Source organism: Kogia breviceps, chromosome 5 (genome assembly GCF_026419965.1).
Source record: "Kogia breviceps isolate mKogBre1 chromosome 5, mKogBre1 haplotype 1, whole genome shotgun sequence".
NCBI lineage: Eukaryota > Metazoa > Chordata > Mammalia > Artiodactyla > Physeteridae > Kogia > Kogia breviceps.
Genome location: NC_081314.1, coordinates 53,953,170 through 53,979,427, shown reverse-complemented (window position 1 = coordinate 53,979,427; position 26,258 = coordinate 53,953,170). Strand labels below are relative to the sequence as shown.

Below are 26,258 nucleotides of genomic sequence, written 5' to 3'. Positions count from 1 at the left end.
ATCTCCGGGGTTTGAGCCGACCCCCCGCCCAGGCCCTTACCCGAGTCATTTGCACAAGCAAAGCAATGGGGCGAAGCAAGTGCGTTTCCTCCCAGCTGGACCTTCCTCCGCAAGCCGGGTCCTCGCGGTCGCCTCCGGAATGCGGGGGGCGGGCCACCTCCTGAGGCCACCTGCCCAGGTGAGAAGAGGAGTTTCATTGAGCCAACAAATTCCGGAGGGCGGTCCCAAGTTATTTAGAGATAATTTTGAGCCATCCAGGCTGGGCACAGAGGAACCACCCAGAACGCCACGGTCTCAGAGAACAACCAAGCTGAAAAGCCCTAGGGCTTAATCGCAATGCCCGGCGCTCGCGGGGGTACCGTCCCCAACGCCCGAAGGCCAAGAGGGGGGACGCAAAGTCCGCCGCAACGAATACACGAGCGTGTGTGCCAGGAAGGAAAGTTGCACACACTGATGTTTTACAATGTTTAATAGCTCTCTCCCCTGGAAAGGGGGTGCGAGTGTCTGGATGTGAGTATACATCCAACCTAGACCACCGGTTCCATCCCCGCACCCCACCCCCGGGTCCAAACCCGGGACGGACCCATGGAGCGAAGGCTACGATCACCCCGCAGCTGGAGCGCGGCGTCCTCGGCTTTCAGTCCAGGGCCACCACCCACTCCAGGATCTCTGAAGTAATAGAGAACCCCAGCCCCTGAATCCCTGGGAGTGAAATTCCTCTCCCTCCCCGACGCGCAGAGCACAGCCATGGAAGCGGGGAGCGGCGCAGTGCCGTCGCCCCCACCCCACCCCCGGAGCCCCGGGTGAGGAGGGAAGCAGCTGCGTGACGCCAGGTGCGAGTTCCCGCAACTCACCCGAGGCGCGGCGGCTCTCAGCTCCCGGCTCACGCTCCGCGTCCGCGGCGAGGTCGCCGCCCGGGCACCTGCCGCGCCCGGCCCCAGGTGACCGGGAACCCCGTAGCAACCCCGTGGCGGCCCCGCGCGCTGCTACCAGGAAGTGCGGATGCAATCCTTTGTGCGCGCACACCCCGTCGCGACCCCAGCTGGAGACTGGCCGGAGGGCGCCGCCTGCGGGCGGGGCGGCGAGAGGCGTCCAGGCCGCCACCCAGGCGCGCGGGAGAGGGGCTGGGGTCGAGGCTGGCACAGGGGACGCCCCGAGGGTGTAGGGTGGAAGATGAGACCCCCCTTTTGCGTGCCGGGCCTTCAGATACTCCCACCCCCAGCCCTGCCCAAGGAGCTCCCATCTCAGCAGGGTCACCACGGGGCCATTGCAGTTTCCTCCAGATGAGGGTATACATAGGGTGACAGAACCTGATATAAAAAACCACCTGTAATGCACTATGAATTCACATTTTAAATAAAAATTCGCAAATTGCATATTTGGAAATAGCACACTTATACTGCATTGCCTTTCTTTATGTCAACATTACTAATTTGTTATATTCAACAAATATTTGTTGAGCACCTACGACTTGCCAATCATTTAAACATTTAAAATATAGCGCAGGGAACTCCCTGGAAGTCCAGTGGTTAGGACTCTGCGCTTCTACTGCAAGGACCACAGGTTCGATCCCTGGTTGGGTAAGTAAGTGCCACATGCCCAGCGGCATGACCAAAAACAAGAAAAAAGAAAAGAAAAACCCAGCACAGTTTCCTCCTCCTCCTTTTCCTGAAGGGCCTTCAATAAGTGGAATGGGCCGGCCCTTTCTGAACCTCCCAGAAAGGGAGGTCTTGCAAGGAACTTAGCAACGGCCCGCCCAAAGGTGCAGTAAGAACTGAACCGTGATAGAAATAAGTGTGGGCTGCTAGAAGGCCTGAGGAGCGGCTTGACCCAACCTGGGGAGGTCAAGGAGGAATTTCTGGAGAAGGAGACATGTGTGCTGAGTCCTGAAGGACTACAGGATTCACCAGGATGTGAAGTGTTTCAGCCAAGATTCCACTGTGAGCAAAGCCAGAAGCCAAAAGCTGGCCAGAGAGTGCATGTTCTGAGAGAGGAATAGCAAGTGAGTCAGTAGAGCTGAGAAGAAGAGGATGTGAACTGAGTTAGAGCAGGGGGTGTGGGGACCAGATCATGCTCCTATCACAAAAACAGCTGCTGACATGTATACACTGATGTGTATAAAATGGGTGACTAATGAGAACCTGCTGTATAAAAAATAATAATAACAGCTGCCGTCTATGGAGTGTACAGCATAAAACAGGAACTGGACATGCATCACTTCAAACTATGTGGTCGGGTTATTACTCCCCTTTAAAGAAGAGGAAAACGAGGACTAAGAATGCGTGGTGTCTTGCTACTGACAGGGCTGGGAGGAGGTGCCTCTCAGGAGCTAGCCTGCACTTTTCATGGCTCTTTCCAGGCCAGTCCAGGAGGCTGAATTATCTTCACATGTTCTCAGCATCCTCAAGTATCCCCACGTGCCCACTGCTGTCTCTCCATTCCAAAGCCTGTGTCAACAACTGCCCTCAGACCCGCGCCTGCCTAGAACAGATGCCAGAGTATACGGCTGTGCACACCAGACTCTTTCCCAAGGGGAACTCGGTTTCAGGGGCTGGTGGAGGGACTGTGCAAGAGCCCTTTCTTGTTCCCTAATAGCCATTCTCTCCTTCTTCCATAATAATAGAACTGAAGCTGAGTCCAAACCTGCTTAGAACAAAGACTACAATTCCCTTCCTCTCTTGCAGTAAAATATCAACACATCAACAGTGGTGCCCAGAGCCCCTAGAATCCATTTGATCCAGCAGTACTTCTGAGGCAGCTGTTTCCTCCCCAACATCTTTGATCTGTCAGATATTTTTCGTGGGGCAGACACTGCTTACTGTCTCAATATCCAATCCCCCTTCTTCCCTTCGAAGAGAACTCAGATTTTGTTCCAGGAGGCGACGCGCTGGGCTGAAATGCTCACCTTCCCAGAAGTCCTTGCGGGGCAGTCACATGGCTTGACTGCTGAGGTGGAGGGGGAAGTTGCCTAGAGAGTCCTGAGAAGGTTTTTGCTTTCCTGAAGCGGACGCCACCGCTTTTCTCCTTCTGTTTTATTCTGGCTGTGAGGTTGCTGGAAGCTTGGAGGGTGAGCAACCATTTTATGACCACAGGACAACACACAAGAGAAAAGGAGGAAAAGCACCTGCTGCAGACTGCTGAGCTCCAGACTTCTTATTACATGATAAAAATAATCCCCTTACTTTTTTAAAATATAAATTTATTTACTTTATTTATTTTTGGCTGTGTTGCGTCTTCGTTGCTGCACGCGGGCTTTTTCTAGTTGTGGTGAGCAGGGACTACTCTTCGTTGTGGTGCGCGGCCTTCTCATTGTGGTGGCTTCTCTTGTTGCGGAGCACAGGCTCTAGGCTCATGGGCTTCAGTAATTGTGTGGTGCGCAGGCTCAGTAGTTGTGGCGAACAGGCTTACTTGCTCCGCGGCATGTGCGATCTTCCCGGACCAGGGATCGAACCCTTTTGCCCTGCATTGGCAGGTGGATTCTTAACCACTGTGCCACCAGGAAAGTTCCCCCTTACTTGTTTAAAGCACTCTTGGTTAAGGTTTGTTGCAAGCAATTGAATGCAATCCTAATGGATACACTATTCTTTCCAAAGAAAAGCCTCAAAAGTCAATCCGCCAACCCTACCTAATACAGTGTGATAGCAGAAAGAGGGTGGAATTGGCATGAGAAATCTATGAGTTTCAGCTCTTCCATTTATTTAGCTATTGACCTTGGGCAATTCTGTAAAATTAGATTACGTCTTGTAAAATTAGAAATTGTCATCAAAATACAAGGCATAGTGCTTCCTGGCATATGGTGAGTGATTAATAAATGATCAGTTTACAGCCTCCACCAAATGGATATCTGGCCAATATGTAGATTCAGAATCATATATCCACCTACCAGTTTCACCCCTTAGACAAATCTTTTGTCTATTCAGCTCTTAGATGCTTTGTAATAGCAAAGTCAATCTTAAAGTTTCAGTAAAAACCAGCTCTTGCCTAGCGTCTTGTTTCCTCATCTCCTAGACAATATACACTCTACCAAAAATTTTTAAGAGGAAAAGAATAGAAGCATAGACTTTGTTGTGACCAGCCATGAATTACTGGTACACTAGTTTAGCAGGTACATATGCATATTTCTGTTTGACTCTCTTTTTTAAAATAAGAAACTCTAATTTCAATGCTTTGAGGTTTGTATTTTTAATTACCAAGCAAGATGTTTTAATGGTCCAAAAAATATGCTTTTGTTGAAACTACAACATATCCCTTTATGCTGAAATTGAATAACATTAAAAATTACTATCATTCACTTTGGCTTTTAATTTTTTAAAAATTTATATATTTTTGGCCGCGTTGGGCCTTTTGTTGCTGCGCGCGGGCTTTCTCTAGTTGCAGCAAGCGGGGGCTACTCTTCATTTCCGTGCTTGGGCTTCTCATTGCGGTGGCTTCTCTTGTTGCGGAGCACGGGCTCCAGACGCCCGGGCTTCAGCAGTTGTGGCTCGTGGGCTCCAGAGCGCAGGCTCAGTAGTTGTGGTTCACGGGTCCAGTTGCTCCGCGGCGTGTGGGATCTTCCCAGACCAGGGATCGAACCCATGTCCCTTGCATTGGCAGGTTGACTCCTAACCACTGTGCCACCAGGGAAGCCCTTGGCTTTTAATTTAAAAAATAATACATTCTTTCAATCACTACAGAAGTTTTTAAGTTAAAAAAAAAAAGGACCGTAATTTATTTAACCTGCCTTCTATTAATGGACATTTAGGTTATCTCTAGTTTATCTCAGTTACAAATGACATTGCCTTGAACATCTTTGACTCTACACTTTTGCCCATTTGTGTAATCCGACCACATCTCCCCACTTCACAACTTGCTCCCCAGGTCCAAGCCCCCATCCATCTCTTGACTGGATTGTTGGAATAGCCTCCTGAATGGTTCCCGTTTTTGGCCTTGTCCTCCTTCAACCCATCTGCAATGCAGCAGCTGGAATAGTCTTTTTCTTTTTTTTGCCCATGCTGCACGACTTGTGGGATATTAGTTCCCCGACCAGGGATTGACCCACAGCAGTGAAAGCACAGAGTCCTAACCACCGGAACGCCAGGGAATTCCCTGGAATAGCCATTTTAGAATGTAGGTCAGATATTGTCCCTCTCTGGTCAAAACTTTCCAGTGGCTTCCCTCTCATTCAGAGTCAAAGTCAAAGTCCTTCATATACCCTGAGAAAACCATAATTCAAAAAGAGTCATGAAGCAAAATGTTCATTGCAGCTCTATTTACAATAGCCAGGACATGGAAGCAACCTAAGTGTGCATCAATAGATGAATGGATAGAGAAGATGTGCCACATATATACAATGGAATATTATTCAGCCATAAAAAGGAATGAAACTGAGTTATTTGTAGTGAGGTGGATGGACTTAGAGTCTGTCATACAGAGTGAAGTAAGTCAGAAAGAGAAAAACAAATACCATATGCTAACACATATATATGGAACCTAAAAAAGAAAGAAAGAAAAAAAAATGGTCAGAAGAACCTAGGGGCAAGACCGGAATAAAGATGCAGACCTACTAGAGAACGGACTTGAGGACACGGGGAGGGGGAAGGGTAAGCTGGGACAAAGTGAGACAGTGGCATGGACATATATTCACTACCAAACATAAAACAGATAGCTAGTGGGAAGCACCACATAGCACAGAGAGATCAGCTTGGTGCTTTGTGACCACCTAGAGGGGTGGGATAGGGAGAGTAGGAAGGAGGGAGACGCAAGAGGGAAGAGATATGGGAACATGTGTATATGTATAACTGATTCACTGTGTTATAAAGCAGAAACTAACACACCATTGTAAAGAAATTATACTCCAATAAAGATGTTAAAAAACAAAAACAAAGTCCTTACAATGGCCTATAGAGCTACACTGGCGGCCCCCATTACTGTTACCTCTCTGTACCATCCTCTTCCATACTCCCCTCTCTGCTACAGCCAGATCAGGAGCTTCCTTGGTGGTTTGTTTGTTTTTCTGTTTTAATATGCCAGGTAGGCCTCAGGGCCTTTGCTATCTCTTTGCTATCTCTTTTTGGAACTCTCTTCTTCCAAATAACACATGACTTAATCCTTCACCTTTTTCAGGTCTTTACTTATTTTTGTTTTTAATAGTTAACAATTATGGAGAGGTTAACATGGTGAGGCATCTGGTCCTAAGTGTTTTACATGTATTACTTCATTTAATCATTATAACCACCCTAAATTTTATTATCCCCATTTTATAAGTGAGGGACTTGAGGCACAGAGAGATGAAAGAATTTGCCCAAGACACACAGCTTGTAAAGAACAGAACCAGGATTTGAGTATTCAAAGCCACAACACTTTACAATACTTGTAGTAAACGGAGAACCTCTCAGGAGCTGCTAACATCCTTTCTGCTCAAGAATCTTGCTCAAGATCTGAAGAGCCACGTTTCTTCATATCCTGGGTTTTGGAGGTTGTAGTTATTTCCTTGCTTATATAGATGGACTTGTCTAAGCTTTTTATTGTTGTTTTCTCTCGTTCATTTCAGTGTATTTCCCAGAGAAGCCCAGCATTACACACTGTACTTCAACTTTACCAGAAATCTTTAGTAGCATTATTTGCAAGAAAATTGCAAAGTAGCTACTGATTCCCCTACCCTGGGCCCTGTCCAATTCAGTAACCACTAGTCACTTATGACTATGAATTAAGTCCTTAAAATATTAGTAGTCCAAATTGAGATATGCTGGAACTATAAAATACACATTGTATGTCAAAGGCTTAGCGCAAAAGAAACAATGTAAAATATCTGGATAATAATTGTTTATGTTGATAACCGTGTTGGAATGATAATATTTTATACATACTAGGTTAAATGAAATATAACATTAAAATTAATTTCATTTGTTTCTTCTTTTTACAATGTGGCTACTAAAAAATGCAAAATTAATACATGTGGCTCACATATTTCAACTGGGCAATGCTGCTCTAGGGTTTCCTTTCCTGCAGCTATGGTTTAGGCAAGCGGGAGAGGGCAATATAGTCGAACAAAAAAACTTGCAGAGAGGGAAACAGAAGGCAGAGGTAGTATGCTCAAGACGCAGGACAGACCCTTCACTTTCCCTTGTCAAAACTTTGCCCACGGGCTTCCCTGGTGGCACAGTGGTTGAGAGTCTGCCTGCCGATGCAGGGGACGTGGGTTCGTGCCCCGGTCCGGGAAGATCCCACATGTCGCGGAGCTGCTGGGCCTGTGAGCCACGGCCGCTGAGCCTGCGCGTCCGGAGCCTGTGCTCCGCAACGGGAGAGGCCACACCAGTGGAGAGGCCCGCATACTGCAAACAAACAAACAACTTTCCCCACGTGGGCATTATTGCTTGCCTGTGCAAATGCCGCCCATAGTCAATGCCAGTCCTGCTGTCTTTTCTGTGGTCAAACCACACAGCCTAATCTTTCTGGTTCCTATGTCCCCAGGGATCTCGCTATAGTTATTTATTCTATTGATTCCATATATTCTTTACCTACAGAACACAACATTCAAAATATTCCCAAACATGTTCGCTTCAAAGTAAAACCGGGGTGGGGGAGGGGAGGGGGTAGAAGTCGATGGCAATATAAATGAAACAGATTGGCTATGAGCTGATCATTGTGGAAGCAAGGAGATGGGTACATGGGGGTTTGTTACACTATTTGGTCTACTTTGGTATATGACTGAAATTTTCCTTAATAAAAAGTTTAAAACAAATTCCCAGATATGCATAATTAATACAAAATCTCTTTTCATGGTTCAGGATCCACACATGTAATTTACCCTAACAATTTCTCCCTTTTAAAATGTAATAAATTTCCTTTTGGTCAGAACGTCTGCAAGAGGTAAGCAGACAGGATACGGTGTACAATGAAGGAAACAATGCAGAGCTTTCAATTTGGCTGAGAAGACAGGCTAAGTTCATGGCAGGCAGTAACTTCACAACTTGAAAGTTTCCTGTTTATATTTTTCATAGGAAAGCTTTGGTACAAAGTCCAAATTCAGTGGCTAGTGCCTTGGACCCACAGGAACCTGGCCTTATCAATAACACGTTTTTCAACAGCTGCTGTTTTCCCATGAAAGTGTGCCCACATCGCTTCTGAAACCAGGACATCAAGTGGAAAGCACTGATGAATTGGAAAGTGTTCTTTATTGTATGTTTCCTGCAGTACCACTCAGCCCCAGCACGGAGTATTGGGGTGCTCCCTCGGAAGTTAGACTCCCTGGTTTCAAATCCTGGATGACTGAGGGTTGCCTAAGTTTTCAATGCCTTGGTGGTTTTTAAGGTAAATCTGTAAAATGGGAATAATAAGGCATATCTCAAAGGGTGTTGTAAGGATTAAGTGAAATCATGTGTGAAATATGCTTTATACCTGGCCCAAAGGAAGGACCCAGTAAATGGTAGCTGTTATTTTTACAGCAAACTCCTGTTTATTCTTAGCTGTTTGACACTTGACAAATTGTCTAACTAATTAAATATTCTGGTTCCTGTATATAAAACATGAGAAATTACCAATTTTTAAATAGTTAAATGACTGTCTTTTCCACTAGACTTGGCTCTCTGAGGGTAGGATCCATGTATTATTCAGTTTGAACCCTCAGTGTCTAGCATAATGCAGCTCATAATCTTTGAAAGACATCACCTTGAATACAACAAAATACACTTACAATTTAAGGTCTAAGCATTGCTCTTACAGTTACAAAATGTTTAGGACACTGGTTTATAAGCAATTTATAACATGAAGTGGATGTGGCTTTTGTGTTTACCTTTCTTGGGAACCTCATTCAACAAATATTTATTAAGTGCCTCCTGTAAGGAAGGGATCGTGTGCCGGGTGCCTCATTAAGGAAGAAGGCAGATACAACTCTTGTGCCTGGAATTTATTTTTAACAGGGGAGACACCTTTGCATGACCACTTACAAAATTACGTATGTATAGTTGGAGGAGAAGCACAGGGGACTGAGAGAGCAGACAAGGGGGCACTGAGCCTTAGCGTGGGACCTCTTGAGAAGTGATGTGCAGGGTGATGGCAGAGCAGGAGTAGCTGAAGCTGAGCAAAGAGGGTGAAAGAGGATAAAGAATGGGCTTTCTGGGCCTTGAATACAGTCCAGCCTGAAGGCCTCAGGCTTGTAAGGAGACAACATAAAATGCTGGAGGAACTGAGAGAGGCTGGTATGACTGGGTCTGGGGAGGGGGAATAGCAAATTGTGATCTGTATTTGGAGGAGTCAGCAGGGATCAGGTCACGGCAGTTCACTGGAAGATTTAGAATTTCATTCTGAATGCATGAATAGATCCTCCCTAAAAGCTATGACTTCCGAAATTCGCTTCAAATAACCCAAGAACATTGGAGAAAGTAGGTGGGGTATATATGAAATGAAATTGGTCATTCATTGATTTGTTGAAACTACGTGATGGGTATATGGAAGTTTATTATACTCTATTTTTATGAATATTTAAATTTTTCTATAATTAAAAAAAAAAAAGAAATCCCTCTAGCTACAATAAAGAGAAAGGATTAAGAACAGATGTGAGGAGACCTGACTTTGCTATAGACCAGGTGAAAAAGAAGAGAGTCTTGAACTAAGGTGGGATAGCAGTAGGATTTGAGGGAAGTGAATAGATTCTAGTGATAATCGAGAACTCTAATAGATGGAGTTTGGTGATTGATTCAAAGTGATGGAGGGAGAGTGGGAGCTATCATGAATGGGTCCTTGTTTTCTGCTTTGAGCAATCAGGTAGAGAAGCTTTCCTGAGGACAAGTGGCCTGCAAAGGGAAGATTCTGGTAGAGTCTTAATATTTCCTCCCATTAACTCCATCTACCTTCTCAAGGTTTAATGTAATTCAACAAACATTTGCTGCATTCCACGTGTTAGGCACTATATTGGGAGGTGTGGAGTGGTGTAAAGAGGAATATGCAATTATAAAAACAATAAGCTACCATTAACTGAGTATCTATGATGAGAGAGGCATTTTACACACGTATCCCATAATCCTCACAGCATCCCTGCAAAGCAGATATTATTAGGCCCATTGTACAGATGAGGAAACTGAGGTCTGGAGAGCTTATATAACTTGCCCAAATTCACAGCAGGAGTGAGATGGAAGTCAAGTCAACTTTTTTGGCTCCAAAGCCTGTGGTCTTTCCACTATATAATACTGCCTCATGGGAGTGCTGAAAAGGCAGGCGGAGACATTCCAAAGACAATTCTATCCACATCACAGTTGTTTTTCTCAGACTTGTACAGTTTCATGACTCAAAGGGATTACAATGCTAATATGCTGCCTGGAAATTAGTGTATGAAAATTCTGAGATAGGTCAAGCCAGTTCATCACCTCCATCATAAAGAATCCACAATGATTTCTTAATCAAGTTCAACTATCTTTTCCCAGATGATATCTTTAGCCCTTTGAATCCAATTACTGGAATAATGTTCCAGAGTTTTATGTGTTTCTTCCCTGGGGGATGGGACCATTATTGTTTCAAGATGAGCAGCAGGCAAGATATCTAGTACTTTCTCTTCCCTGCTGTGACTTCAGAGACTGTACAAAATGTTTGTCAAATGTTCCTATGCCTGCATTTATTTATTTTTTAAGTCAAAGCAATTATTTAGGCAGTAAAATATATGCAAAAGTTAAGTTTGTTTCAGTGACATAAGGCAAAATGTGGGGCCTTTTTTCCTCTTAACTTTTTTTATTACGGAAAATATTAAACAGGCCCAAAAAAAGAAGATTATAATGAACCCCCATGTTCCAGGCACCCAGCTTCAACAATGATTAACTCAACGGCCACGCTTGTTTCATCTTTACCCACCCACTTCCTCCCACATGCTTGTTCAGAAGCAAATCCCTGACTTGGTATCATTTCATCTGTAGATGTTTCAGTATGTACCTTTAAGAGATAAGAACTCTTTGGGGGCTGACTGTTTTGTCCAGCATTTCCTGAGACTGGTTTGTGGGAACATTTGCCAAGAAAGGGCTCAGATGTTTTCCAGAAAGCTGCACTGGGAGAGGTGGGGAGCGAGGTCAGAGGAGATGGCTGGTGGGCAGGGAGGCTTTGGGTGAATGTGGGAGCAGCCAGAGCAGCACCAGGGCCCACTCAGGGAGAGTCAGTTCTTCAGCTCTCGGCCTCCACTCTTCATTGTTAGCTCTCTCCATGTTTGGTGAATTTATTGATGTTTCTTCCTGAGTCTTAGTTAGTGTTTTAATGACCCCCATGGGAGAAACTCAGCAGAGGTGGCAATTCAGTGACTGCCTTTTGAAGTACCTGTCTCATCTGCATTGTCCTTTCAGTATGGCCAGCTCGCTTTAATGGGACCAGTAACAAGGCTCTCCAGGAAAGCCGACTGTAAACTCCCTGAGGGTAGAGTCTGGATATACAGTTTTCTCCCCATAATACCTGGCAGACTGTTTAGCACATAGTAAGTGCACAGAAAATGGTTGTCCAATAAAGGAAGGAAGGAAGGAAGGCCTGAACAACTAACTGAAAGAATGCCAAAGTTTTAGAAATGGCAAAAGGTGACAATAAACCAAGCAGCAAGGAAAAAAAAGAAAATCTATGGAGAGTGTGGTAGGCAAAATCATGGCCCCCTCAAAGGTGTCCACATTCCAATCCCCAGAACCTGGGAATATGTTGCCTTATTCAGCAAGAGGGACTGTGTAGATGTGAAAGGCTGAGGATCTCAAGGTGGGGAGATTATCTTGCATTATCTGGGTGGGCCCCATGTAATCACCAGGGTCCTTAAAAGGAAAGAAGGAGGCAAGAGAGTCAGAGGAGATGTGACAACGGAAGCAGAAGTTGGAGTGAGGTGAGTACCGGCTTTGAAGATGGAGGAGACAGGCAGCCTCTGGAAGCTGGAAAAGGCAAGGAAACAGATGCTCCCCCAGAACCTCCAGAAAACAGCCCTGCTGACCCCTTGATTTTAGCCTCCAAGGCCCATGTCAGACTTCCGACCTCCAGAACCGTGACCTGTTTAGAATATGTTCCTAAGGTAATCCTGTTGTCTCGACATTAAAAACATATTCTGAATCTGCCCCGTTTCCCGTCTCCACGCTGCCCCCTAATGCACACCACCCTCCTCTCCTGTGCCACAGCCTCCTGACTGCAGCCCACTCTCCACAGAGCTGCTGGGGTGAAGGTGAGGGCTTGCCACGAGTGCATAGACTCGTCAGCACCTGGCCTCACCCATACCATGCTCACCTCACTCACAGTGCCGCATTCCTTCCTGCCTGCAGGCCTTGGCACTGCTGGTCCCCTGTCTGGAGCCATTTTCCAGGATCTTTGCGTGACTGGACCCGATCAGGTATCTATTTAAATGTCACTTCCTCCAACGGACCTTCCTGAAGCCTGATCTGAAGTACTGGCCTCGCCCTCCTCCTGCTCTCTGTGCAATCTTAATTTCTTCAAGAACACATTGCTTGGGCTTCCCTGCTGGTGCAGTGGTTGAGAGTCCGCCTGCCGATGCAGGGGACGTGGGTTCGTGCCCCGGTCCGCGACGATCCCACATGCCGCGGAGTGGCTGGGACCGTGAGCCATGGCCGCTGAGCCTGCGCGTCCGGAGCCTGTGCTCCGCAACGGGAGAGGCCACAACAGTGAGAGGCCCGCGAACCGCAAAAAAAAGAACACATTGCTCTCTGAAATTATTGTTTGTAGGCTTGTTTACTGTCTATTTCTCCTCACTGAAAAATAGGCTTCTAAGAGCCTGGGGGCCTTGTCTGTCTTGTACTCGCTGTACCCACAGTTATTGGAATTGCCTGTCTCACTTGTATTTATCAGCGATTTATATTTACTGAACAATGGACAGATGGATGGATGGATGGATAGATGATTGGCTAGTAGGGCTGAAGGTGGACCAGAGATTAAGATCCTCATGTGACTGGGTAGCCTTTTGAGGATACCTGATGAGCAAGGAATTCATCATGCACACAATACCTGGGTGGACACTGGTAAAGTGTGGGATGCCTCCCTGCCAGAGGCACTCACCTCACCTTCCAGTCCAACCTACCAGGTGCCTGGTGTCCCCCTCCTGTAAAAAGAAGGAGATGGCTTAGGAAACAGAGTCTGTTGGTGACAACTGACTGAACCGGAGAGGAGGAGGCTCCAAGGGGTGCAGCAGTGACAGCTGGAGCCAGGCAGAAGGGCAGCCAGGGCAAGACCATGTGACATCAGGAGGGTGACGACAGGGACAGGAGCTATGGCAGGAAGGGTGACAGCTGCAAAGCAAGGAAGGGATGGGTATAGAGCGTGGGTGGTCCCTGAGCATGGGTGAGGAGGGTACAGGGAGCATGTCAGGCTCACAGAAGGACCAAGAGAGCACAAAGGCTTTTGTAGTGGGGCTATTTGTCATGTCATAAGTCTGATCTGGTTCTGAGCTTTTGGTTACTGAAGTGGATGCTGTAGTTTTGTGAGCTGGGACTGTTTAATCAGGAGGGCTGTGATCTCCTATTGCTCGGAGGAGAGGGTGACTTAAAAACAACAAATCCTTCAATGTGGGACATGTCGTAAGCCAGCTTGTCTTCCGTTTGAACATCCAAAGTCTTAGAGGTGACCATGTGTTTTTTCCCCCAAAGACAGGAAGTTCCTGTTTCAGAGTGAGAGACCCAGCTGTTTGAATTTTCTACAGCAATTAAAGACACAGGCTTGGGACAACACCGGTTCAACCCACGTCACCTCCAAGATACTTGCTTTTGCTGGCAGCAACCCTGGAGGAATCATCTCTGGCTTACAAGAAACCAGTTTACTTGAGATCTGAGCTACTATCCAAAACCGCACTAAGGCAGCTAATGCAGGCCAGCTACGCTAAGGAATCCCGCAGCTAGGCAGCTCTTCAAACATTGATCCTGTCATTTTGGAGAAGTCTCATAGCTGGTGCTCTCAGACCTCCACCTGAGTTGAGCAGCAGGCCCTGTGGATGATCAGTCATTTCCTTATTAATTAGGTACTTCCTATGTGCTCAGGACTGTGCTAGATGCTTTGGGTAGAAGTATAGTGAAAAAAGCATTAGGATGGGAGTTGAGTAACCTGGGTACTCTCCCTCTGGCTCCCCCATTAGCTAGTAGCACGACCTATGGGAAATCCATTTAACCTGTCTGTGCAAATGTTTCTTCATGTGTAAAATGAGAGAAGCAGACTCTGTCCCTTTAAAATCTCCTCCAGTTCAATTCTAGATTCTAAGAAGTAGAAAAATCATATCTAGAGATTTTAATTGAATATCTACTAAGTGCAAGAGAATATGAAAATGTTAGATTCCTTAAATCCCTTGGTTAAAACAGTAGGTAATATTGTTTGTGAGGTTATAACATAAAAGGGACTTCCAAATTATGTGACTTAATTAACAAAATGTTCCACCCAGAAGAGACTTGACACAGGAGTTAGGTGTTGCGTCATTCTAGGACTCCTGCTAAAGTGAAGCAGAGGGCTGAGAGTCCCCACAGCTGTCCTGCCCATGTCTTGGAAGTCATATCTCATGGATAATTCAGTCTTAAATCTCTGGATTCATTAAAAAAAAATCAATAACCAAATCAAGTTGAGTTAAGCAAGAAGGTGAAATACTTTGGCACATGACACTGAAATGTCAGAAGATTGGCAGGGCCTGGCATAGTTTGATCCAGGAATTCAGTGATGTCCCCAGGACCTGGCTTCTCTCTATCTCTCTTGTCTGCTCCTCTCCACGCAGGCATCATTTTCAGGCTCCATATGTTGGCAAGATGGTGCCAGGAGCTCCAGCCTCAGCCAATCTGCACTAATAGCTGCCACATAGGTCCTGGAATTCACTCTGGTTAGACTAAGTTGGGAATGACTTAAAATAAGAAGTGACATTTGAGCTGGAACTTAAATGAACTGTGAGAACTTATGAGTCATTGGTGGGACAGAGGAAACAGTCCAGGCAAAGGCAGAAGAATATATGAAAGCTTGGTGTGTTTAGCGAAATCCAAAACTCCAGTTCATCAGAAGCATGTGTGGTGGGCCTTAGGGGAAGTGAACAATGACCTGCCCAATTTTTATCCAGAATTTTAGGCAGCATCCATACCCAATTCCTTTCCTTCTAATCTACCAACATCACTTGAATTATTTTTATGAGTTGAAAATGTCACCAAATAAACTATAAAAGCTTAACTGAAAAAGACTGCCAGGGTTAACAAGTTATATTAAGGGTTAACAAGTTATATTAAGTTTTTAGGAAAAGTAGGCAATGAGTTCACATTTCCAGTCCAAACCCTTGGTCCTTTTTGAAAGGGAGAGTGTCATTGGAAGTTTCCACCCTGTTGGACCTGGGAGTGATATTTGCCTTTAAACTTACTAAGGCCCTGATTGGTTTTCTGTCTTGGCTTTGGCTCCCCTGGAAGCAGGCCCTGAGATAAGGACTTGAGTGTATGTAGTTCATTGGGCAGTGATCTCAGGAAACACCAACTGGGGAGTAGGAAAGACAAGGAAGGTCCTATGAGTTGAATTGTATTTCCCCAAAATTCATATGTTGAAGTCCTAACCCCCCCATACCTCAAAAGGCAACCTTATTTGGGAATAGGATATTGCACATGTAATTAGTTAAGTTAGGATGAGGTCATAAGAGGTAGAGTGGGCCCTAATCCAATATAACTGATGTAGTTATCAAAAGGGGAAATTTGGACACAGACATGCACACAGGTAGAACACCATGTGAACATGAAAGCAGAGATTGGGGTGATGCTTCTACAAGCCAAGGAACACCAAATATTTCATGCAAACCACCAGAATATAGGTTAAAGGGATGGAACAGATTTTTTTTTTCCTTACAGCCTTCAGAAGGAACCAACAGAAAAGTGAAAACAACCCAAATGTCCATCAATTGATAAATTGATAAACAAAATGTGGTATATTCATAAAATGTAATATTATTGAGCAATAAAAAGAATGAAACACTAGTATGTGCTCAACATGAATGAATCTTGAAAAAATGTTAAGTGAAAGAAGCCAGGCGCAAAAGGCTTCATACTGTATGATTCCATTTATATGAAATTCCCCAAAAGACAAATCCATAGAGACCAAAAGTAGATTAGTGATTGCTAGGGGCTGGAGAGAGGATGGGATGAGGAGTGAGTGCTACCGGGTACTGAGTTTATTTTTGGAGTGATGAAAATGTTCTGGAATTAAATAGGAGTAATGGTTGCACAACTGTATGATTATACTAAAAACTACTAAATTGTACACTTTAAAGTATGAGTTTTGGGACTTCCCTGGTGGCGCAGTGGTTGAGAATCTGCCTGCCAATGCAGGAGACACAGGTTAGAGCCCTGGTCCTTGAAGCCACATGCCGCAGAGCAACTAAGACAGCGCGCCACAACTACTGAAGCCCGTGTGCCTAGAGCCCCTGCTCTGCAACAAGAGAAGCCGCCACAATGAGACGCCCGCGCACCGCAATGAATAGCCCCCCGCTCACCGCAACTACAGAAAAGCCCGCACACAGCAACAAAGACCCAACGCGTGCAAACATAAATAAATAAATAAAATTTTAAAAGAAGTATGAGTTTTATGATGTGTAATTTATATCCTGATTTTAAAAATGAGAGATAAGATCTTTAAAAATACTGTCCTGCCCGAAGGAGGAGGGAGCTGGAATATTTATCTACCTGCTCCCAGCAGTCATTGGTTGAAGTCTGCTCCTGGGATGTATTTAACTCCCTGGAACTTGTGGCCTGATTCACATGTGGACTCCAGAAGCCAGAGAGAGCCTGTGCAAGAGTTGCCACTTGGAAGTTGGGCCTAAATATTTTTAGGAGCTATCCATTCCGAAAGTGTGGAGAGTTCCCTACGGGCTCATGGGCCAGTGCTACTTGCCTTCCAGAGTTATACAGTATTGACTTCTTCCTGCTCTGTCCTCACACAAGTCAAAAGTAGTCCCTCAACTTGGAAGATGAAGTGTTATGTAGTGAGGGCTTTCCATGAAGTATTTATGATTTAATTCATTTTGAGATTATCCACAGTCGTTTTGGCTGCAAACAATGGAAACCAACCCAGGCTAGGATGGCTATACAGCAGTAACAACAGATGGAGAGCAACAAGTGTTAAGGAGGTCATGGAAGGTTTGAACCCTCATTTATAAAAGAAGATGAAGTGATTGTTAAAGTCTGAGGGGCTCTGAGATTTACTGAGCTGGAGGATAAGGCTCAGGCAGTGAACTTCAGGCAGAGAAGCCATGCGTCGGAGCCAGGGCCAAAGTCACAGAATTTTGCTTTGTTTCCAAGGCACACACTTTCAGCAGGTCAAGCTTGAAATGGTATGGTTAAGATCATACAGCAATTTCTAGATGAAGGCAGGATTAGACAGGATTTTGAGTCCAGGGATCCCTAAATCCAAAGTCCCCCATTCTTCCTTCTGCAAGTTTGCAATTTCTTCATAAGTAAAAGGACTGATGATGGCAGAAAGGTAGGAGTGAATAATGATGCCACGGGGACCTGGGCAGTGTCCCTATGTGCCATATGCAATTTAAATGGGATCATTATTAAATGCAGCCACAATCTGCACTCATACATGTGTCTCAAACAACTAATTGCTGAAGGTGCCTGGCAGTTTTGTTTGCTGGCTGCAACTGGTCCACACGGAGCAGGTAAATGATTTACACCCCTGAGACAATGTCCTCAGGGCTTTTGACACTCCTCCATTTTGTGTAAATCTCCAGCTTGGATTTTCTGGTCCTATTCTGTCTGCCTCCATTTCTAAAGCCCTTCCTTCACCCCCCTTTTTTTTTTAAAAAAAAACCCCACATGATTCTGTGTGTCATCAAACCCTCTTTATTTTCAGTCATGTTTGTCCAAGGCCTTTAAATGCTAAGCTGCTCTGGAACAGCAGGTCTCACACCTATTGGTCTCTAGAGTCCTTAAATACTCTTTTCACAATTATTGAGGATGCTAAAAAGCTTTTTCTGTGGATTATTTCTGTCAATATTTTACTGCATTAGAAATTTAAAAAACAAAAATTTTAAAAATAGTTATTAATTAATTTTAAAATAACGATGAAAGAGATTACAGGTTAACATAAAATGTTATCATGAAAAATATATTTTTCAAAACAAAAAATTTGTGAGAAGTGACTATTTTACATTTTAAACAAACCTCTTGAATGTCTGGGTTAATAGAAGAAAGCTTGGTTCTTATATCTGCCTCTGCATTTATTCTGTTGCCATATCACACTGGAAAACTCCACTATACAATGTGAGAGAACGGGCTTGAAAAGGCAATAACTTCTTACTTAGCATTATTATGAAAATAATTTGACTTTGCAGATCTCCTGGAAGAGGACAACCAGGAGTTCCCCTGGACCATACCTTGAGAACTGCTGCCATTTTTGGAGCTCATCATTCCTTTGTGTAGATCCATACTTCCATCTGGCATCTTTTCATCCCATGTGAATAATAACTTCCTTTTACATTTCTTGCAATGTGGGTTTATTGGTAATGAATCCTTTCAACTTTTTGTATGTCTGAAAAAGTGTATTATGTCTTAGTTTTTGAAAAATATTTTTACTGGGGTAGTAGAATTCTACATTGACAGTGTTTTATTTCAGTATTTTAAAGATGTTGCCCTACTGTCTTTTCACTAGCATTGTTTCTCTTTTTAAATTAACATATATTTGACACGTATTATTACATTAGTTTCAGGTGTACAAAATGATTTGATATTTGTATATATTGTGAAATGATCACTACAATAAGTCTAGTTAATGTCCATCATCATACACAGCCACATTTTTTTCTTGTGATAAGAACTTTTAAGATCTACTCACTTAGCAACATTCAAATATTCATTACAGTATTATTAACTGTAGTCTTCGTGCTGTTTGATAATAGCCATTCCATCAGGTGTGAGATGATATCTCACCGTGGGTTTTTTTTTCACTGTGGTTGTGATTTGCATTTCCCTGATGATTGGTGATGCTGAACACCTTTTCATGTACCTATTGGCCATTTGTATGTCTTCTCTGGAAAAATGGCTATTCAGATTCTCTGCCCATTTTTCATCGGATTGTTTATTTATTTATTTATTTTTTCTATTGAATTGTAATCGTTCTTTGTATATTTTGGATATTAACCCCTTATTAGATATATTATTTGCAAATATTTTCTCCATTTGGTGGGTTGCCTTTTCATTTTATTGATGGTTTCCCTTCCTGTGCAGAAGCTTTTTAGTTTGATATAGTCCCACTTGTTTATTTTTGTTTTTGTCTTCATTTTCATTGTTTCTGATGAGAAATCTGATGTCACCTTTATCTTTGTTTCTCTGTATGTTATGTGTCTTTTTGTCTTTCTACATTTACGATTTTCTCTTTATCCCAGGTTTTGGGCAATTTTATTATGATGCACCTTGGTGTAATTTGTTTGTTTTCATGTTTCTTGTGCTTGGTGTCTGTTGGGATTTTTGGATCTGTAAGTTTAAAGTTTTCATCAAATTGGGAAAAATTTGTCCATTATTTCTTCTAATGCTTTCAGTTCTCCCTCTGCAGTCCCATTCAGGGATTCCAATTGCATATATATTTGGCTACCTGAGGTTGTTCCACAGCTCGCTAATGCTCAGTTCATTTTTAAAAAAAATATTTTAAAATAAGTATAGTCTCATGGGAAGTTGCAAAAACATTCATAGAGTCCCTTGTACTCTGGGAGAAACTCTTCCAGTTTCTCCCAGTGGTATAGCTGTAGAGCAGTATCAAATCCAAGAAAGTAACATTGGTACAATTCTGTTAATTTACCAATTATCTGTACCTGTTAAAATACAGATAAAGTTTCGTTTTCACCATTTTTAACATACATTCATTTGTGTTTGTGTGTATAGTTCTATGTATTTTATCTTATGCATAGATTCATGTAACCACCACCACAATAAAGATGTAAAACTGTTTCATCACCACAAAAGAACTCCCTTGTGCTACCCTTTTATATTCAACCACCATCCCTGTCTCCTGGTAACCATTAAACCATTCTCCATTTCTGTAGTTTTGCATTTTGAGAATATCACATAAATGGAATCATTATGTAGATAACATTTCCAAATTTACCAGTGAAACCATCTGAACCTGGAATTTTCTTTGTGAGAAGGTTTTAAAATACAAATTTAGTTTTTAAAAATGGATATAACAGTATTCAAGTTATCTATTTCTTCTTTTTTTAAAATAGATCTTTATTGGAGTATAATTGCTTCACAATACCGTTTAGTTTCTGTTGCACAACAAAATGAATCAGCCATATGCATACGTGTCCCCATATCACCTCCCTCTTGAGCCTCCCTCTTGAGCCTCCCTCCCATCCTCACTATCCCACCCATCTAGGTCATCGCAAAGCACCTAGCCGATCTCCCTGTGCTATGCTGCTCCTTCCCACAAGCCAACTATTTTACATTCGGTAGTGTATATATATATGTCAATGCTACTCTCGCTTCGCCCCAGTTTTGCCCTCCCACCCCATGTCATCATGTCCATTCTCTGTGCCTACCTCTTTATTCCTGCCCTGCAACTAGGTTCATCAATACCATTTTTTTGTTGTTGTTAGATTCCATATATATGCATTAGCATACAGTATTTGTTTTTCTCTTTCTGACTTACTTCACTCTGTATGACAGACTCTAGGTCCATCCACCTCACTACAAATAACTCAATTTCGTTTCTTTTTATGTCTGAGTAATATTCCATTGTATATATGTGCCACATCTTCTTTATCCATTCATCTGTTGATGGACATTTAGGATGGTTCCATGTCCTGGCTATTGTAAATAGTGCTGCAATGAACATTGTGGTGGATGTCTCTTTTTGAATTATGGTTTTCTCAGGGTATATGCCCAGGAGTGGGATTGCTGGGTCATATGGTAGTTCTATTTTTAGTTTTTTAAGGAACATCCATACTGTCTTCCATAGTGGTTGTATCAATTTACATTCCCACCAACAGTGTGGGAGGGTTCCCTTTTCACCACACCCTTTCCAGCATTTATTGATTCTAGCTTTTTGGATAATGGCCATTCTGACTGGTGTGAGGTGATACCTCATTGTAGTTTTGATTTGCATTTCTCTAATAATTAGTGATGTTGAGCATCTTTTCATGTGCCTCTTGGTCATCTGTATGTCTTCCTTGGTGAAATGTCTATTTAGGTCTTCTGCCCATTTTTTAACTGGATTGTTTGGTTTTTTTGATATTGAATTCCATGAGCTGTTCGTATATTTTGGAGATTAATCCTTTGTCTGTTGTTTCATTTGCAAATATTTTCTCCCATTCTGAGGGTTGTCTTTTTGTCGTTTATGGTTTCCTCTGCTGTGAAAAAGCTTTTAAGTTAATTAACTCCCATTTGTTTATCTTTGCTTTTATTTCTGTTACTGTAGGAGGTGGGTCAAAAAAGATCTTGCTGTGGTTTATGTCAAAGAGTGTTTTTCCTATGTTTTCCTCTAAAAGTTTTATAGTGTCTGGTCTTACATTTAAGTCTTTAATCCAATTAGAGTTTATTTTTGTGTATGGTGTTAGGTAGTGTTTTAATTTCATTCTTTTACATGCAGCTGTCCAGTTTTCCCAGAACCACTGATTGAAGAGGCTGTCTTTTCTCCATTATACATTCTTGTCTCCTTTGTCATAAATTAGGTGCCCATATGTGTATGGATTTATCTCTCAGCATTCTATCTTGTATCATTAATCTATATTTCTGTTTTTGTGCCAGTACCATACTGTCTTGGTTACTGTAGCTTTGTGGTATAGTTTGAAGTCAGAGACCCTGATTCCTCCAACTCCGTTTTTCTTTCTCAAGATTGCTTTGGCTATTCGTGGTCTTCTGTGTTTCCATATTAATTGTAAGATTTTTTGTCCTAATTCTGTGAAGAAAGCCATTGGTAGTTTGATAGGGATTGAATTGAATCTGTAGATTGCTTTAGGTAGTGTAGTCATTTTTTACAATATTGATTCTTCCAATCCAAGAACATGGTATATTTCTCCATCTGTTTATGTCATCTTCGATTTCTTTCATCAGTGTTTTATAGTTTTCTGAGTAAAAGTCTTTCACCTCCTTAGGCAGGTTAATTCCTAGGTATTTTATTCTTTTTGTTGCAATGGTAAATGGGAGTGTTTCCTTAATTTCTTTTTCTGATATTTCGTTGTTGGTGTATAGGCATGTCAGAGATTTCTGTGTATTAATTTTGTATCCTGCAACCTAACGAAATTCATTGATTAGTTCTAGTAGTTTTCTGGTGGCATCTTTAGGATTTTCTGTGTATAGTATCATATCATCGGCAAATAGTGACAGTTTTACTTCTTCTTTTCCAAGTTGGATTCCTTTCATTTCTTTTTCTTCTCTGATTGCTGTGGCTTAAACTTCCAAAACTATGTTGAATAAGAATGGTGAGAGTGGACATCCTTGTCTTGTTCCTGATCCTAGTGGACATGCTTTCAGTTTTTCACCATTGAGTATGGTGCTTGCTGTGGGTTTGTCATATATGGCCTTCAATATGTTGAGGTAGTTTCCCTCTATGCCCATTTTCTGGAGACTTTTTAAAATCATAAATAGGTGTTGGATTTTGTCAAAAGCTTTTTCTGCATCTGTTGAGATGATTGTATGGTTTTTATTCCTTGATTTGTTAATGTGGTGTATCACATTTATTGATTTGTGTATACTGAAGAATGCTTGCATCCCTGGGATAAATCCCACTTGATCATGGTGTAAGATCCTTTTAATGTGCTGTTGGATTCTGTTTGCTAGTATTTTGTTGAGGATTTTTGCATCTATGTTCATCAGTGATATTGGTCTATAATTTTTTGTGTGATATCTTTTTCTGGTTTTGGTATCAGGGTGATGATGGCTATGTAGAATGAATTTGGGAGTGTTTCTCCCTCTGCAATTTTTTGGAAGAGTTTGAGAAGGATCGGTGTTAGCTCCTCTCTAAATGTTTGATAGAATTCACCTGTGAAGCCATCTAGTCCTGGACTTTTGTTTATTGGAAGATTTTAAAATATGGTGTCAATCATTACTTCTGATAGGTCTGTTTATATTTTCTACTTCTTTCTGGTTCAGTCTTGGAAAATTTTACCTTTCCAAGAATTTGTTCATTTCTTCATGGTTGTCCATTTTATTGTCATCTAGTTGTTTGTACTAGTCTCATAATCCTTTGGATTTCTGCAGTGTCAGTTGTTATTTCTCCTTTTTCATTTCTAATTTTATTGATTTGTATCCTCTCCCTTTTTTTCTTGATGAGTCTGGCTAAGGGTTTATCAATTTTGTTTATCGTCTCAAAGAACCACCTTTTAGTTTTATTGATCTTTGCTATTGTTTTCTTTGTTTCTATTTCATTTATTTCTGCTCTGATCTTTTCGATTTCTTTCCTTCTACTGACTTTGGGTTTTGTTCTTCTTTCTCTAGTTGTTTTAAGCATTGGGTTAGATTGTTTATTTGAGATTTTTCTTGTTTCTTGAGGTGAGATTGAATTGTTATAAACTTCCCTCTTAGAACTGCTTTTGCTGCATCCCATAGGTTTTGGGTCATCGTATTTTCATTGTCATTTGTTTCTATGCTTAGTTGCTCCATGTCATGTGGGATCTTCCCGGACCAGGGCTCGAACCCGTGTCCCCTGCATTGGCAGGCAGATTCTTAACTATTGCACCACCAGGGAAGCCCTGTAGGTTTTTCTCTTTCATCACTTTAAGTATATACTGCCACTGCCTTCTGGCCTGCAGAGTTTCCACTGAAAAATCAGCTGATAACCTTATGGGGATTCCTTTGTATGTTCTTTTTTGTTTTTCCCTTGCTGTTTTTAATATTTTTTCTTTGAATTTAATTTTTGTTAGTTTGATTAATATGTGTCTTGGTGTGTTTTTCCTAGGGTTTATCCTGTATGGGACTCTGTGCTTCCTGGACTTGGGTGACAATTTCCTTTCCCATGTTAGGGAAGTTTGCCACCATAATCTCTTCAAATATTTTCTCAGACCCTTTCTTGTTCTCTTCTTCTTCTGGGACCCCTATAATTCGAATGTTGGTGCATTTAGTGTTGTCCCAGAGGTCTCTGGGATTGTCTTCTTTTCATTCTTTTTTCTTTATTCTGCTTCTCGGCAGTTATTTCCACCATTTTGTCTTCCAGCTCACTTATTCGTTCTTCTGCTTCCGTTATTCTGTTATTGATTCCTTCTAGTGTATTTTTCTTTTCAGTTATTATTTTGTTCACTTCTGTTTGTTTGGTCTTTAGTTCTTCTAGATCTTTGTTAAACATTTCTTTTATTTCCTCAGTCTGTGCCTCCATTCTATTTCTGAGATTCTGGATCATCTTTACTATCATTACTCTGAATTCTTTTTCAGGAAGATTGCCCACTTCCTCTTCATTTATTTGGTCTTGTAGGTTTTACCTTGCTCCTTCATCTATGACATATTTTTTGCTGTCTTTTTTTTTTTTTTCTTTTTTTTAATGAGTGGGAATGTGTTCCTGTTTTACTGGTTGTTTGGCCTGAGGCTTCCAACACTGGAGTTTGTAGACTATCGGGTAGAGCTGGGTCTTGCTGCTGAGATGAGGAACTCTGTGAGACCTCACACTGATGAATATTCCCTGGGGTCTGAGGTTCTCTGTTAGTCCAGTGGTTCAGACTCAGAGCTCCCACTGCAGGAGCTTCCACGTGACCCCGGGATTGCAAATCAAGATCCCACAAGCCACGTGGGGTGGCCAAAAAAAACAAAGTAAAAAATAAAATTAGACTAGGAAACTAACAGATATGTTAGAAAGAATATAAAAATAAAAATATAGGTGAATAAACAACTTGAAGGTACATTGGTGCCACAGTAGTAAAAAAGAGGAAGGAAAAAAACCACATGGTTATGGGGAAGGCCTTGGCTGTGGAGAGCAGGGCCTAAGCAAGGGTGAGGTTTGGGTGGTGGGCTGGGCCAGTGCTCAGGACCCACAGGGCTGGAAAAGGCCCTGGGGGCTGTGGGGGCTGGGGCTTAAGCTCAAGGAACAGAAGGGGCCCAGGCGTGCCCCACACCCCTGGTCTCCGAGGGCAGGGGACCTCATCTGGGAGCCCAGCAGGCTTCCTGGGCTTGAGTGGGTGGCGCAAACACCCTCCTCTCCTGCTCCTCGGGTCTGGGGTCTGGGAGGGCCCCCTCCCTCCTGCCTCTCCTGATCTCTCTGGCCTCCCTCCTATGCCCCCAGGACCAATGTGGGTTGGGGTGCTGTGGGGTGGGAGGGTGCACCTTGGAGGGCAGGGGATCAGCTTGGGAGCTCAGCAGTCTCCCCGGGCCAAGTGGGAGGGGCAATCACCCTCCACTCCTCCCCAAGGGCCCCTCCCACCTGCCTCTTCTGATCCCCCTGGCCTCCCTCCTATGCCCCCAAGGACCCACATAGCATGTACGGGGCTTTGGAGTGGGAGGAACCGGCCTGGGAGCTCAGCAGGCTCCCCGGCCCAAGTGGGCCAGGCGATCACCCTCCACTTCTTTCCTGCTCTTCCCAGAGAGTCCCTCCCACCTGCCTCTCCTGATCTCCCCTGCCTCAGGGGCACCGATCCTCGGTGGTCAGAGTTCCCCACCAGCAGGTGGCAGGTACCTTAGTTGTGGGGAGATGCTACCTCCACATCTTCCCACACCGCCTTCTTGACTCCTCTCTATCTATTTCTTTTTGAGTGGGCTTTGATCATTTGCATCTTTCAAGGAATCTATCCACTTCATCTAATTTATCCAATTTATTATACAAAACAATTAAAAAATCACTATCTGTTTAATGTCTGTAGGCTCTCATATTTGTAATTTGTGTCTTTTTTCTTTTTCTTGATGAGTTTGGCTAGAGGTATACCCTTTTAAAATATTTTAAGAGAACTTTGGTTTCATTGATTTTGCTCTGTCCTTTTCATTGATATCACTTTTTCTATTTAGGGTTTCTTTCTGCTTGATTTGGACTTACTTTATTTGTTTGTTTCTAGTTTCTTGAGGTAGAAGCTTAGGTTCTTAATTTGAAAACCTTCTCTTTTTCTAATGTAAACATTTAGTGCTATAAATTTCTCTCTAAGCACTGTTTTGGCTATATGCCCAAAATTCCCATATGTTTTGTCTTTATTTTCATTTGATTTGAAATATGTTCTGATTGTCTATTTGACACCCTCTTAGGCCCATGGGTTATTTAGAAACATGTTTAATTTCCAAACATTTGGAGATTTATCAGATACCTTCTACTTTATATTTATGTTTTAACTGTTGTGATCAGTAAATTTTGTACAATTTCAATTCTTTAAAACATTTTTTATGGCCTAGGATACGGTGTACCATGGTGAATGTTTCATGTGTACTCTG

General features: G+C 42.8%; 1 protein-coding gene across 1 annotated transcript in view; it reads right to left on the bottom strand.

Annotated features, from left to right (window-relative positions):
* Nucleotides 1-26,258, bottom strand: part of LOC131757519 (uncharacterized) — a 74,738-nt gene that overhangs the window by 38,654 nt on the left and 9,826 nt on the right. The window contains exons 2-3 of the mRNA XM_059065082.2: nt 855-986; nt 41-170 (exon numbers count right to left, since the gene is read on the bottom strand). Of these exons, the coding sequence (XP_058921065.2) occupies nt 41-170; nt 855-986 (262 nt within the window). The remainder of the gene's footprint in view (nt 1-40; nt 171-854; nt 987-26,258) is intronic.